Here is a 15,737-nt window from a genome sequence, read left to right as displayed (position 1 = left end):
CTACACCTTGGAGTTCAGGTACACCTTGGAGTTCAGGTCATTGTGCCTAACTTTTGGGTTTGAAAGGCATGTCACGTATATTTCAAACTACCGAGGTTCATGACTTGAACAATTATACACACAATTGACATGAAACTGATGTATAGTTCCATGCAGAAGAGCAAGTCGCAGACCCTATCATTTTAATGCAGGCTGCGAACTTTACATAAACGTGGATTCAAGATTTTAAGTCAATAGGTCTGAAGTAGTACTGCAGCGACTACTCTTTCGTTATGATGAATATAGAAGATGGCAGCTGCGTGCACATTCGCTTCATATATCTACATCAGTACCTGGCTTCATACGTTGGCAATCTTTTTCATTGCCCTTTTCTCATATGAAGGGTTAAACATTCCAAAAGTACATCCTATGTAGCAATAAAGGACACCAGAATAGACATTTCATGCAATAAACTTTGTATAAATGGATATCCACAAGATATAATAGACCCATTTGACAACCTCTCCGCGCAAATTTCATTGGATTGTTCTTTCAAGATTATGAAACTTATGTCATATGCATAACAAATCCCACTGGCAATCTGTTGCCGTACTTAATAGCTGCATAAAATAACTAACCTACTGCAACTGTCAAGTGAACTAATGAAATCACATAAGCCTATAGTAACAGAAAGTGGACCTTAAAGGTTAGAGCAAATCCAATTCAAACTAAACAATTTCTTAACGTGGAGTGCCAGAGAATCTATGAATGACGCTTGTAGATATGGCTTCACAAAAGACAATAGCATGTTTAATGGTTAAACAATTAACTAACCTTCTAAGTGCAAATTCGATGTAAAATTAAATAAAAACTTAGCTAATAGGAACCAAGTGAGCAAACATAGCTCCTGAATCATAATATTAGCTTTAACTTCAGATTAAATGAGGCAATGCGGACAAGCATACATGGAGATCAAAATTTCTTACACAATAGAAAGGTAATTTTCATGAGCTTGAGTTTTGTATTGCAATGGGTTACTATCTCCGGAGACAATACTCAAAAAGCAGATATCATAGAAGGTAAGGCCTTTTTGCAATAATGATAGAATGCCAAATATGTAACAGAAATGCAGATGACAGATTGTGATGGTTTTCTTCTATCTTGCAATAACTCACTCTCACTGGAACAAGCTACACATCCATCAGTAGTATCATAAAGCATATCTTACTTGCCATTTCCCATTACTGTCGACATTGAGAGTCCAGTTGTTTTCCCTGATCTGAAAGTAAGGGACCTAAAAAAAAAAAGAAAGAATAAACAGAACTTTAAATGTATGAAAAACAATGAAGAAAGGAACATGCAACCAAAATGGAAATGACACGTGTCAATACATGTAGTCCACAATTACCAGCAAAAGAATGTTTGACAATTTATATTTTAAACACTTAATTTTGTTGTTTGTTGGGTAATAAACATGAATATTAAATTCAACTCACTGTAATGGGGTGTTGTTTTTACTAACTAGCTCTATAATATCAGCAGGAACACTTGTGCAAGCAACATAGACAAAGTGCAGTCTCTAGTATCAGAACTGTCCCTTTTTTTTAGTTAGTATAAAAAATTAAAAAAAAATAATATTCATTTATGAGATGCGAAGGTGCAAGACACTACCATACATTAATGAATGAGATCCAGAGAAGCTCAGGATGACCATTTTCAATAGCCAAATCTCCATTTTCGTTTAACGGTTATCATTTGGTGGAAGATGGAGTTGGATGGAGAATATGCTACTTGCAGATTTGGGAAACTATTTACCTTTTCAATGACTTCATATCCAACTTTGAGCCTCATATCTTGGTCTTTAGTCACATTCATGATGTTCCAAGTAAGTTCAGCAGCACCTCTTGGTTTTTTCTGTAAGTTTTGAAGGAAGCAAAGTTTCAGGTCTCTGTAAAGACTGTTACTTCAAAACCAAAGATATAAGCAACATGTTAAATGCCAAGATATATCAAAATATTGATCAACTACACCTCAATCCCAACCTAGTTAGGTTTAGCTATACGGATCCTCTATATCTATTTCGCTCTATACAATCGGGCCAATTTCATTCCAATACTGGCCAAGATAAATCATCATAAAGAGAACATGCCTCAATTTAATATGATTATATGCTTAGTTCAAGGGAATAGATAGATATACAACTTGATATTCAAGCCAACTTAAGTACATATGTTTGGATTGAAGTACATAAGACTGCATAAATATGAACATACTCGATGTGCCAATGGGATTACTCATTTATACTTCTCTTTTTCTTTTTTCTTTTTTTTTTTTTGAATAAGGGGGGTTAATTCATACATTTAACTCAAAACCAAACTCCTTTAATTCGTTATTTGGGTTAGCTAAGAGTATATATATCCCAATCCTTACTCCAGAAGAAATTTATAATACACAACACTTAGTAAGGGTTTAGTCATCGAGCTAGCTTCATTTCACAGACATACTTGAGAGTCTGACAATGATAGCATAAAATGACACTTACAAGAAGGAAAAAAAAAAACCATATAATCACTCTTTAAACACCACGATTTCACTCATTTGCAGACCTTACAGATTTCAAATAATTACCAACCTCAACAATGTTTTCGTCCACATCATACTTGCCCTTGATATGAAAGTTTACTGACTCATCTGTTGTCACTGGAAATGCCTTTTTACCACGAACATTATACCAGAGCTTTTGACGCCTATAATACTGCACTCCAACAGCAAGGCTGGCATATTGCTAAAAGTTCAAAAGCATGTCAATTTCCGAAGCTACTGTAACAAAATTTTCATGCACAATAGCTATTCAAGCTGAATGTCACAATTAGCTTTGAGTTGACCAATTTGAAGTGAAATCAAAAGATTTCATTTATTCTACTAACAATCAATTTTACATATTAAGAACTAAACAAAAAGTAAGAAGGAAGAGAAGTTATAAGTTTAAAATTATTAACAACATTGGTAAAGTGTCGTAAATAGTAAATCGTAACATTCAATTTAAAATGGAGAACATAGTGGTAAGTTCAAATTCCAACGGAGGCGAAAAAACACTAGGTGATTTCTTCCAATCTGTCCAAGCCTTGGTGGATAGAGTTACCCAGTACCTGTACTGGTGGGACATCGCAGGTACCCCGTGGAAGTAGTCGAGGTGCACGCTAGCTGACCCGGACACCACAATTATCTAAAAGAATATTTTTGAAATGGAGAGAATATTCATTTGTTGTCATCTATTCTTTCCTTTCCCCATGTACTTGGGTGATGGGAATGAGGGTTAGTTTGATCGAATTGCCCACAATTACATTCCCAAACTTTTCTGCTCACTACAAAGAATCACAAGTTTATACTGCATCAACACCAGTTTATCGAGCTAAGAAGTAAGAAAACGTGTGATGATGTCATTAAATAACCGTTTCATCTTTAATGTATGAAATGAACCCTGGTTTATTCAAATTGCTTTCTCTGGTCTCAAGCAGGTAAGTGGATATCAGATCAGTTTTGGGGACTTGACGCGCTATGTTACTGAATCATAAGAATAAATAGAGTGCTAAAAAGTTGGCCCTAATTATTTGTTAGATCAGTCTATACATGCTTAATTAGACTTATTGGAGTGCCTGAAGCAGAAAATGTACCTACATGTACAAGCAACAAATTGTTGTAGAAAGGGTAGGAACATACCTCAGGAAAGTATCGCCTGATCATTGCACACAGATAAGTTGGAGCTCCAATTCTGGTGTCTAGTTCTGCATGACTCTGCCAATGAATGGAAATCCACGAGATAAAGAGACAATTGGAAGCCCAAAAGGCTTATAAACAGAGTAAGGCAAATGAAGAAACCAAAACAGCTCAAAATGACATATCAAGCTCTCTCTTTTAAGTTTTATCTCAACATACCTTCTTGGGGGAAAATACCCATATCTAAATATGTAAAAAAAATTACAGCAAAATCAGTTTATTTTGGACGTCTAAGCACGTATATTCATCATTCATTTTCCGCAACAAAAAGGAAAAACCAACAGCCAATTTTATTACCGATCAACTACACCTCAATCACAACCAATAAAGATACACGCTCTGCTCAATTTTAACCCATTGTTCATCGCCAATATGCCCAATAGTGTTCCATATTAGGAAATAATGATAAACAAACCAATTGTACAATTGTCTGTAAGTCACACTATCATTAGTAGAACTTGGTAATAGAAAAACAAAGATAAACTGAGACGACTTCAAAAGCAGAGCCCCAACCCATCATATGTTGTTTCAAGCACTTAAACTAAATCAACTAGGCATAAAGGAGGCATCTTTGATTATCCCAAAATCCTACTTGGCATTTTTAATAAGTACTAATTCATATGAAAGGAAGAAATTTTGGTTTCTGCAGAAGAAGCAAGACTCTATCAAGCAAAAAATTCAAGAAGAGTAACTCAATGATGCTCAAAACTCAGTCTTTTGACAAGGGCAGATGCTTAAACCAAATCAACCAGGCATAAATGAGGCACCATGAACTAGCAGAAAGCAAACCCGAAAAAACCCACATGACATATTCAACAAAATTTTCAAATGAAGGGGGAAAATTGGGTTTCTGCAGAAGATGCAAGGCATTATAGAGCAAAAAATTCAAGAAGAGTAACTCAATGATGCTCAAAACTCAGTCTTTTAACATGGGTAAATGGTTAAACTAAATCAGCCAGGCATAAAGCAAGCATCATGAACTAGCACAAAGCCAACCGAAAAACCCACGTAACGTTTTCAATAAAGTTTCAATCTTTCAAATGAAGGGGGGGAATAATTGAGGCTGTGGAGACGAAACAAGACTTTATAGAGCAAAAAAATCAAGAAGAGTAACTTATTAATGCTCAAGACTCAGCCTTTTGACATGGGTAAATGCTTAAAACTCAGTCTTCTCACAAAAATTCATGGGAAAAGGAGCAAAATGCAGGCAATAAGAAATATTTAATACCTGCAAGTGGGTAACAGAGTTGAGGGGGAATTTCTCCTTGGCATGAATCACTAGACTCTTGGAATCAACACCATAACGAAGTGAGGTCTCCATTTTTGGTTAAATGCAAGTCAGCTCTGTAAAAGAAACCCCACTCAGTCCCCAATGGTTAAACCCTAAAATGTATGTATACAAAGAGTTTGCTTCAGCCTGCAGAAATGGATAAACCAGCAGAACGAAAACAGTGATAGAGTTAGTTTCGATTTTAACTTTTTTGCCTCTGTTGTTTTCCTTTTTTACTTACTAGTACACCATACCAAGGTCCCCTTGTTCACTATTGTACATAAACTTTATCACTTCATTATAATTAGTATTAATTAACATATATTGTCATCTCACTAAATCACTTAACTATTGTAATTGGGATAAGAATACATATTAGTCAATTATAGTTAGATGATAAAAATTTATATATAAACATATGTTAGGCATCTATTAGTTTAATACAAACACGAAATAAGTATTTAGGTTGAATAACTAAAAAGAAATACCCCTCCTGACAGACCAAGCGTACAGTGGCGTTATTTTTGTCAAATTTGCTTGGGCAATTGTCAAGTTACGGTGTACTTTTAAGTGACATTTGTTTCCGAAAAAATTGATATTTTCTTAATTAAACATTATTGGGAAAAAAATCATTATTTTGTTAAACTCAAAATTTCAAATAAGCATACAACTAACTTAAGCTTTGACATAGAACTCTATGATAACATAGTTAATTGGGACATTCTAGGGTCATAGTTGCTCTCCTCACATCTTATAATCTTCAACTAAAGTACCCATGTAAACCTAAATTTTTATCGGTCACAATTTCGATAGCATGACCTTAGTTTGTACTTCCTCCCATCCAAATGCCAAAAGAATGTATACATCTAATAATTTTTGAAAGAGAAGAATAAACCCACCCTTCGTAGTCTCCAGTCCTTTAAGAAACAAGAAAAGTTGCTAAAATTTTGTAAACTAGCATCCTTCCTGACTAGACGTCGAACTTTATAATAATTCAATCAACTTAGTCCCAAAGTTCCAGTAATATGCAACTAATGCATGTACTATGATAAGTAACCAGAAATTTGGTGATCTTTGAGCCCAATTACACTAGAATACTTTAACTAAACTGCTCCATAAATATGAAAAACAGTGGTCACTGCTAACTCATTTTACTTTCAACCAAGAAGCTTCAGCAGCCCACGTAAGAACTCAGGTGCTCAACAGCATGTGGCTGCATCAACTAAATTCTGAAATTGAACTCTCGTTACGCTGTTCGCCTCGCAACAAAAATTTGAACCTACATTGACTACATGAACCATTATAATGGTTTAATGGGTCGAAGTTGTCAGCGCTGAAATTATATCTCATCAATTATTTCCAGAAGATCATCAACTTCCTGTCTCAAGGCTGTAATTCTTTGCTGGATTGGTGCAATACGGTTCTCAATATCCCGCCCAACAGACTTCTTTTCATAACTATCTGTAACTGTGGTGTGTTTCGCTATCAGCTTCTCTTGCAGCTCTTTCTCCTTTGCAACCAGCTCCTCAACCTTCATAAAACAGCCAGAAAGTTAGTCATTGTAATACACTGATAATGAGTTCATTTGATAAGATGGGGCCAACCATCTGTGAGTGCTTCAATTAATGCACTTTTATCAAGATAACTATCCGCAAGAACAGAATAGATAGACACGAACCTTGGAATATAATGAAGTAGCCAGTGGAGAAGACTGCAAAAATGAGAGTAAAGGCTTCAAATCCTTTGAAAGCTCCTTCAACATATTATCAGCTGATTTACGAGCAGCTTTGCATGCTTGCACATCACCAGTCCTAGACAGATCTCGCAATGATGCTTCAAGTTGGTCGTGAATGCCCAAACAACGATTCATTATGCTCTGGATCTGCTGAAGAGCAGTCTGCACCTGAAAATACCGAAGGAAAATTTAAAGCACTTTCTGTACTACTGACACGAAAAGTGGTTATACTACTAGCTTACCTCATCCCACTGCAGTTTGGCAAGGTAAGAAGGAGAGGACTTCGAGATTGTTAAGTCCGCATGCATATATATGATACATGCAAGGAATAAGAACAAAAATCCAGAAATTAACATCATTGGTTCCCTAAGCAGTGACAGATTGCTGAACCTGTAATAGACCTGTCACCAAAGCTTCATCTGTCAGTACCTATGTAAAACATAAGCCAAAACACAGAAAGTTGTACTCAAAAGATACAGCAGATGATTAGAATTTTATGATTTTGTAATTCCCAGATATATAGAATGGCCATCATTAATGAACTGGAAAGTCTTAACATAAAAAGAGCCAACAGTGCGATAGAAAAAGGAGAACAATTGCTGTAATGTGTGGTATTGCCCCACCACTGGCTGAAAAGAAAATAGCAAAGAGATAAGATGTTTTTCCAGATCAGGACAGAAACTTTCTGCATGGTAATTAAACTCTAAACCTATATAAGGGATGTCATTGAAACCTCAGAATGGTGAGGTAAGCATTACTTATTCTTGTATGAAATCCCTTACAAAAACCACTAAAAGAAAAGGAAAAGAAAGAAGCATGGAGACCCCAACAAGATCCCAAGCACATTCAGCTAGCCTTATCCCTTCAAAGGAGACAATCCTTGTTCTTATCTGATATCCGAAGACTTCTTTCAGGCATGACTCTGAGCAGATGCCTTAACGACATTAAGGTAGAATAACCAAGAGGTCTTGATGACATGATGATTAGCTCAACTAAGCAGTACTCAGCTAGACTTATTGACCCAAATGGAAAGAGAGTAAGGAATCTTAAACAACACATTGTGCTTCTAATAACCAATTAGCCCAACCATTTAAATCGGAGTGAAAGATGTAAGGTTTAATTTACGTAACTTTTAACTTATACTGGTGGAACATGTTACATCATTGTGAGTAGTAATATGCCTATCCAACTGATAGGTTAGATGTCATAGTTGATATTACGGAAAAGATGCAATGGGGTCTTGTCTTATGCTCTGAATTCAATGAGATAAGTTGCAATATGAGTCTTACAATTTGGGTTTGTCACAAAAGCACAGCTATAAATGGTTTTTATTTCAATAATTTCATCATTCTTTCTTCTGGAGAATGAAAATATTTGTCCTAAATAACTTGATCCAGCAAACATATGCCCAGGGTAGCATGTGAATAAGCCATATGCAAGCAAACATATGCTGAAATGCTTGTACAGTCTGATATGCTAAATCTCCATTTCATAGAGGATGTCTGACTGGCTGTAACCATTGTAGTTAGTTTGTTGTTGTATAATAGACCAGCGGCCGAGATTTCCCTGGAGATCTTACCAATAAATCACCACTGTAATTTTCTTTCTAGCCTCTTCTTCTTCCAGATCCAAAAGGCTTGTCTAGATTATAGAGCTCAGGTTCAGCTTAAGTACCACCATTAAACCTTTCAGATTGAACCAAGCCTAATCCTTTTTTTTGAGGCTGTCATAGCTGAACTATTCTACCTACACCGAGTTTAACTCATGCCAAAAATGGTCTTGGCTTAGCTTCGCCTGTATGCAATGCTACTCACATATAGTTCTTTAATAGCAATGTGGATGGACTTCTGTACCTGGAAATATTGGTTATGCTCAGGCACAGCATTCGTCTTTTCTAGAACAACCACTGGTCTACCAATCATATCCAAATGGGAAAATTTCATCTGCAAAAAAAAGCATAAAAAGTAATAGAAAGTTAAGAGGAACAAACTTTATCATACAAGCGGAACTTCAGAGGGGACAACTAAGATTAAATCATACCTCTTTTGACTCTTTGACAGGAAATGGGACAGAGACAGAAAAATCTTTTGAACCTTCTGGAAGAATAACCTGTTCTCCGCAAAACAATTCCGTATTTATCATTTAGAACTTTTCAAGAAAAAAATTAAAAAAGTCAACTACATGCAATTAGTAGACACCGAACATACACAATGACCCAAAGAATCCCATACAATCACACTATACCATAAGCCCTCTGTTGCACGAAATATATCATAATCTTCTAAAGAATCCATGTTTTAGATTCCCGTGACAACACTGAAATCACACCATGAAAGATACGGAACTAAAGGCTTTATTCAGATCTTATAATAGTATTACCTTCACAACAAGGTTGTCAACTACCACGTCATCCATTGAGCAACCAAAAGATATATTTAGGAAACGTTTCCCCTCTGCACGGAACAAATAGTCCTTAAGGGGCAGCCCATAGCCGATGGTAAAAGAAGTTCTCCAGCCACCAAACATTGGATACCTAGGTTCAATTTGTAGCAACGTCTGAAAAGAGAGATCATAGTGTTAAGCTAGAAACAAGCTGCATAAAAGCTTTACAAAGTATGTTTTCTAACCTTTGATGAGTCACCATATACATTGGATGTTGATATATTGCCAATTTCATCTCTGTAATAAATGGAATGGGCTCTGGGAGGCAATTTGGCAACAAGATGTTTAAATGATGATGCACCTCTGAGATGTGGCCTGGACTGGTACTCTAGCCTGTGATGTTAAAAGTGGGAGACTTCCTGGTCACATATACCAGCTTAATAATTCTTGAACTTAATCAGAAAATATGATAGTACCTTGAGAACTCCCCAGTGCTTCTGGCACCAGCATTGACAAGGTTGTAATGCTCTGTGATCTGAACATTTCCCCAATGAGAGATTTCTATCTCTCGCACCAACTCCTGGGCAACCGCGAATGGCTTATTGCTCACAAAGTGTACCGCTATATGTGAGTATGACAAAGGAGGAAGATTCTCATAAGGTCCATATTTAATTTCTGAACCAGAAAATTTGGTGTTCTCTAACTTTGTATATGATTCAACTTTTGGTTCGGGTAATTTAACACTGAGAGATTGGACATTAACTGCATAAGGAGAAAGATAGTAGGCACTCTCCTGGAACACAAGAAGTTGGATATCAGCTTGAGTAATTTTCTCAGGAAATGGCTGTAGTGCATTCGTAAATGCAGTCCTGACTTCCAAATTCACGCTCTGCCCCTTTGCCAGCTCCTTTTGTAGGGAGACAGAGTACCAAGCCAATGATGGTGGCATGCCTTCAGGGTTAACAACTTTAATAGGTAGGCTACTGGAAGAAGTTTTAGTTTTCCCTTTCCCTTCACTGGTTGTTGCCACTAAATATGCTAAATCTTTTGCCTGGTGATCTCCAAATGGTAACAAAACCTCCGAAATTGGATCATTACCGGTATTCTCTACCTGAACAAACAAATAAGAAATAATACAAGCATCACCAGTTAGGTAGTAGCACTAGGCCCATTAGATTTTGCAAATTCTCAAATACATTAATTGCTTCTGGATTGAAGTAAATAGACCACTACATCTATTATCTGTAGTTTGTAATATTCAATAAACTTGTCCAGATTCTCAAAAAACGCGAGCAATAACCACTAACCTTCAAAGTTGCAGTCACACGCATTACTTGAGAGGTCAGGTCAATCTGCAATACCAGATACATGACAGCCAGGAGTGAGCATTATTGAATGGATAATTGCAATTTAGATCCAAGTCTAATTAACAGCTCAGATTTTCTCTCGCAAATGGCACCAAGATATGAAATGACAGGTAACCCAAGTAACGACCATGACAATCAAAAACAGTACCAAACACTGCTGCAGCGGACCATTAAATCTTAAGAAGATAATTAGCAAAGAAAGGGGATGAAAGATTATTATTATTATTATCATTACTCATATATAAGCATTCTATGCCACATTCAACTTGCTCTGAGCCTGAGAATAAACAAAATGAAAATAAAAAGAAACAGTGGATCGGCATCAAATAACTCTCATTGTTAGACCACTAGTTATAAATATTCTGCAAAACAATTATACAGTTAAGTTTGCCAATCACCAAAAAGCTCTTATTTTTTAAGAACTGCCAGCTCCCTTGATGCCAATATAGGGTAAAACAAAAAGTTGCAACAACAACTCCTTGATTTTAATGCTGCTTTAAAAAAAAAAAATTACTTAGCAAATTACTCCCTTTGTCCCAATTTATGCGATACTTTTCGCTTCCCGAGAGATTTAATTTTAAACTGCATGAACTTTGACCAACATTTTAAGATTGTATTTTGTTTCCCCAAATTGATATGAGAAAAGTTGCAATAAGTTATAGAACTTTTCATGTGGTTTTCTAATATATAAATTTTAATCTTAAAATATTGAGTTAATCTAATCCAATTTAGCTTCAAATATCACATAAACTGGTGGGACGGAGAGAGTATAAAATTCTTCCCAAAAAGTTATACTGATGACTAGATCTTAAGTCTTATAATCCAATTAACCTTAATATCATAGAGGGGGGAAGGTAGTAACAAACCAATATTTGTATGAAGGGCGGAAACTAAATTGAGAGGTACCTTGCGATCAAGTTTGGAGATGACTAGATCGGAAAGTGCAGGTGCCGACTGGGCCACTATAACCATAACTATAAAGAGCAAATTCAGACGCGACATCGTCATTTTCCTTTAAAACTTATGCTAATTTGAACACTATAAGATCGGACAAGTATCAGACGACCATAACCGGAGATCTATAAGTGAAGGCTCCTAAAATAAACCCTCCCTCTTCCTAATACTTTGCGATGTCGTTTTCACCCTGTACTTGCTTATCTTTCTTATAATAAATATTTTCCCCTTTTTCATTCGTCTAACTTTTAAAATCAGCTGTAAATTTCACTTTTCTTTTCTTATAAATACTGTAAATCGAAGAATTAAGTGGCATTTGGACATAAAAAATGTAAAATTTATGAAAATATTAAAATTTATATTTGAAAATTAGAGCTGTGTTTGGACATGAATACAACTTGAAAAAATGTTGAATTTTTGTGAGTGATTTGAAGTGAAAATAGGTATTTGGAGTTTTTCGAATTCCGGAAAATTGTAATAATTCTATGTCCAAGCATGACTTCGGAATACAATTCCGGAAAAAGTGAAAATTATCCCTAGCCAAACGGGCCCTAAAAATCCGCTAGTCATGAATAAGTGCATTTGATGTAAATTAATTATATAATTGATTCGGATTATTTTGAAATTAAGACATAATCAATTGAAGAAAGAAAATCTCTCTGCCAAATATGAGAATAAGAAAGAAAAATAAACAATTAAAATCTTCTTAATAGATCAAATTCTGACCAAGTATTCTCCTTATAATTCATTAATTTATAGTAATACGCTATTTTTTGAACTCGCACATTTTACCTATTAAAATCACACTTGTATGCTTGTAGCGATTTTCTCTCTTTGTAGTTTTTCATAGAAAATTGCAAGTATAAACTCAACACTATTCAAATTACATTTTAGCTCAACGACGGGAAAGGCAAAATAAGGGGAGATAAGCAATTGTGTTTCTTTTGAGTTGTTTCGTACACTATCGACCTAAGAAAAATAAAAATAAAATAAAAGAAACGAAAAGAAATATGGGTTGCCACTTTTTGCTTTGAAAGAAAATAATTTTATTCATTATTTTCATTTCCCATCAGCTAAATTTCACAAATGTTCACACAACTATAAGTTTATTGCACTAAAGTCGCACAATTTTATTTTGTCACTTAAAAGTCACAACACTATAGTCTTGGTAACTAATTGTCACAATAGCCAGAAAGTGTAACTTCCCGATGGACTTTTTAAATCTTTTTCACCTCTATTGCAACACCCCATGATTTCTCTCGACCTAGCTAGTGTGATGTCTCTCTAAATTGTAACAAACAACGTGGGAAGTTATGAAGTTGCAAAATATTACTAGTACAAAATGAAGAAGAATGGGAAAAAAGGGGAAGAGAGTTACTCCATCTACATACAAACATTAAATAGTTAACATGAAGGAGAAACAAAATTCATGGGACAATATTGAGCTTCTACATTCAAAAGCTAAAAGAATCACTTGCTAAGTTAACAAAATGTTGACGATGATGAGAATAGTTGGCACAGTTGGTGAGGCACCTCCACCTTCAACCAGTAAGTCGTGGTTCAAGTAACGTGAAGAGTAAGTGAGAACTGCTATCGGTTCCTTAGAGATTGGTGTTCATGAGAGAGAACAAAACTTTTACAATAATGAACAAGAGGAAAGGCAAGGCATATATATTCTACAGTCCGGGCACCTATTTCTTCCCTTCCGCTGATTTTACTTCCAATAGTTCAATATTCAGGTCGAATGTAGCCCCTGGCTGCACCACAGAAGTTGAATATTCATTAAATCTCGGAAACAAAAGAGTTGAAGATAATCGACAAACACCAATAAAATCAAACAAGATATTTCAGCCAAGAACTCATAGTAGAAGTGTTGTTTAATCCGCAAATAGCTTCTCCTTTCCCTAGTTGGTGAGTGGAGCTGAAAACAACCACTCACAGGTAATTAAGTACATCGATAACTAAATGACCAAGATATTTACAGTCAATTTGGCTAAAAGGGCACGAGAGGGCTGCATTAATCTCTACCAGCTATGTACTATAACTGATTGTGTCGAGAATTTTGGTTGGAGATTCTTATTCCATTGCATAACTAATTACTAAACACGCAAGCAACATTGTTGTTAGACCTTGGAATGAATACCAGGATTGTGATGGCATTTGAGCACAAACTACTCTCAAGATAAACTCACTTCTAACTGAATGCGATTTGACAGATACAGTGAACTCATCGACCTTGGTAGCTTGACATTCTTTCAAAAGAATCAAACCATAATAATAACTGTTTTTAGCTAAGATAACAAAGAAGGGAAAAAAGTGAGATTCATACCGGAATCTCATTCATTCCCCTTGAGCCATATCCAGCTTCTGGGGGAACGATCACAGTCCTCTGAGCAAAAGAGACCATTAGCAAATAATAAAACTATGTGCTTAGGCAGAAAAGAAACATCATCGCACCTTTCCTCCAACTTTCATCCCTTCAGTAATTGAGTACATTGCTTTTGGAGGTTTGGGGGCTGCTTGAGCAGAAAATAAACCATTTGGATTGTCCACAAAATCACGTTTCCGCTCTTTCCCAGGAGGAGCTCCAACCTGGAACTCGTAAGGCTACTTAAAAGTAGAAAGACATATGTATCAGTAACGAGTGTAAACCAAGGGCAGCAAATACATGTCTATTAGTAAGATGTCAACTCAATTATTGCATACTCATTTCTTATTAGAAAGAAGTCATCACAACAGACCTGTGAAATGCTACGATTTCCAGCCAACAGTTTAGATTCTCGACTTGAAACTGCAGTAATTTTACGATATACACAGTCAAAATGTACCTGCAGGAGTCAGGAGGGAAGCCAGAAATAGGTCAGTCTCAACTGGAAATCGACATGTGTGCAAATTACAAGAACGACGACGAAACCTGTACAGTGGCGCCCTTTTCAGCTACAGGACCTTTTCCTTCAAGAATATCATAGTACTTCAATCCATCAGCTGCTTTAAAACCAATCATTAATAAAGATAATATTCATGGACTCGTATCCATGATATTGTCAGGCTCTTTCAATTGACAATCAGGTTATTACTTATATATGACTACAGTATTATTTCGATTTGATTTGATTATTTTGCCAGTAAAGATTGGTCAAAACTCAACAGCAATGTCCTAATGGATGAGATAGAGGAATTATGTTACATGTTTGCCAAAGTATCAAACAGTACCTTTAGGCGCGGAGCTAGAGTATTGGTTACGGGTTCAGCAGAACTCAATAGCTTTGGCTAAAATCTTGTATTTGTGTTATCCACTTATTATGAAAAATAATTTATCCAAAACCACGTAAGCTTCCTTTTCTAGAATTCAGAACCCATATGTAATACGGAACCGTGTGGTCAAAATTCTAAAAACTCAAACTCAAACTATTGATAACTTATCTTAAGTGTCTGTTGTTAAGTAAAAAAATTACTTTTTCCAGCACTAGCTCATCATTATACAAGCATAAGTTAGCATCAATGACCATATTTTGTAGATACTAAGAGGCAAAAAAAAAAAATAGGGGTACAAAATAATACTTAGGAAAACTCCAAGTATCATTTCAAATCTCCTTTCCCCGATAGAATTCCACCTTTACTATAAGTTATAACTTCAATGTACATATCAGAACTATGGTAAATTTTGTAATTTATGAGACTACCAGTATCAGAACTTGGAAATTGCACCCAATATTGAAAAATGAAGTTAAAAAGGCATAATTGGGAAGAGGGACTAACAGCTAGTTTGATAGTCTTCAAGAGGGATGTTCTTCTTATTGCGCCTTTCTCTAGCCATGGATGTTTGAGGAACCAAACTGAGGCTAAGGGGCAACACAGAGATGAGAATTACAGATCTTCTTGAAATTGGTAACTTTAAAAACACCTGCTTTAGCTGCTGGTCATTCTGGGGACTGGACGAATTTGAAGAATTTTTTATGATGCATGATCCTTGAATGCTTAGTGTTGCAGCCATGGCTAAAGGATTTTCAAGAAGTGTAGTATACTAATTATGTCATTCTTGATTGGCTCTATCCAAACTGAGGCCGTTGAAGGGAGTTAAGGGGTGAGAGAGTCATTTCCCTTGCAACAATATCCTAAGCTACCTCTTTCATCTTCCCTTTAGTTCGCAAAGGAAATAAATAAAAAAGTATTTTTTACATTATTAGGTGGATCCTGCTCATAGGGCAAAATTGAATCATAAGCATAGTATAAAGGTAAATTTGACCCACAATGGTTTTATTACACGTGGCAT

At 35.7% G+C, this 15,737-nt stretch overlaps 3 protein-coding genes across 4 annotated transcripts; all 3 read right to left on the bottom strand.

Moving 5' to 3' along the window:
- Positions 1 to 887: 887 nt before the first annotated feature.
- Positions 888 to 5,249, bottom strand: LOC132628242 (outer envelope pore protein 21B, chloroplastic-like). Its single transcript, XM_060344009.1, has 5 exons — positions 4,985 to 5,249; positions 3,700 to 3,774; positions 2,612 to 2,764; positions 1,795 to 1,893; positions 888 to 1,273 (listed from the first exon to the last, which is right to left on the bottom strand). The coding sequence occupies exons 1-5, from the start codon at positions 5,075 to 5,077 to the stop codon at positions 1,190 to 1,192; spliced, it is 504 nt and encodes a 167-aa protein (XP_060199992.1). The 5' UTR covers positions 5,078 to 5,249; the 3' UTR covers positions 888 to 1,189.
- Positions 5,250 to 5,989: 740 nt separating this feature from the next.
- Positions 5,990 to 11,661, bottom strand: LOC132628241 (dolichyl-diphosphooligosaccharide--protein glycosyltransferase subunit 1A). The gene is made up of 10 exons (XM_060344008.1): positions 11,417 to 11,661; positions 10,451 to 10,495; positions 9,620 to 10,254; positions 9,389 to 9,536; positions 9,141 to 9,317; positions 8,802 to 8,870; positions 8,615 to 8,704; positions 7,004 to 7,162; positions 6,705 to 6,929; positions 5,990 to 6,557 (listed from the first exon to the last, which is right to left on the bottom strand). Exons 1-10 carry the CDS (start codon positions 11,516 to 11,518, stop codon positions 6,366 to 6,368), a joined length of 1,842 nt encoding a protein of 613 aa, XP_060199991.1. The 5' UTR covers positions 11,519 to 11,661; the 3' UTR covers positions 5,990 to 6,365.
- A 1,163-nt stretch (positions 11,662 to 12,824) lies between these two features.
- LOC132628240 (peptidyl-prolyl cis-trans isomerase FKBP18, chloroplastic) lies at positions 12,825 to 15,587 on the bottom strand. Of its 2 annotated transcripts, XM_060344006.1 has the most exons (6): positions 15,224 to 15,584; positions 14,379 to 14,449; positions 14,206 to 14,292; positions 13,922 to 14,071; positions 13,794 to 13,853; positions 12,825 to 13,221 (listed from the first exon to the last, which is right to left on the bottom strand). In XM_060344006.1, exons 1-6 carry the CDS (start codon positions 15,456 to 15,458, stop codon positions 13,156 to 13,158), a joined length of 669 nt encoding a protein of 222 aa, XP_060199989.1. In that variant the 5' UTR covers positions 15,459 to 15,584; the 3' UTR covers positions 12,825 to 13,155. The 2 variants fall into 2 exon arrangements, with proteins under 2 accessions (XP_060199989.1, XP_060199990.1); XM_060344007.1 differs by lacking the exon at positions 13,794 to 13,853 and having other exon boundaries at positions 15,224 to 15,587.
- Between the last annotated feature and the right edge of the window lie 150 nt (positions 15,588 to 15,737).

The sequence above is a fragment of the Lycium barbarum genome, chromosome 2 (genome assembly GCF_019175385.1).
Source record: "Lycium barbarum isolate Lr01 chromosome 2, ASM1917538v2, whole genome shotgun sequence".
In the NCBI taxonomy this organism is placed as follows: Eukaryota; Viridiplantae; Streptophyta; class Magnoliopsida; order Solanales; family Solanaceae; genus Lycium; species Lycium barbarum.
This window is presented reverse-complemented; position numbering and strand designations above follow the sequence as displayed.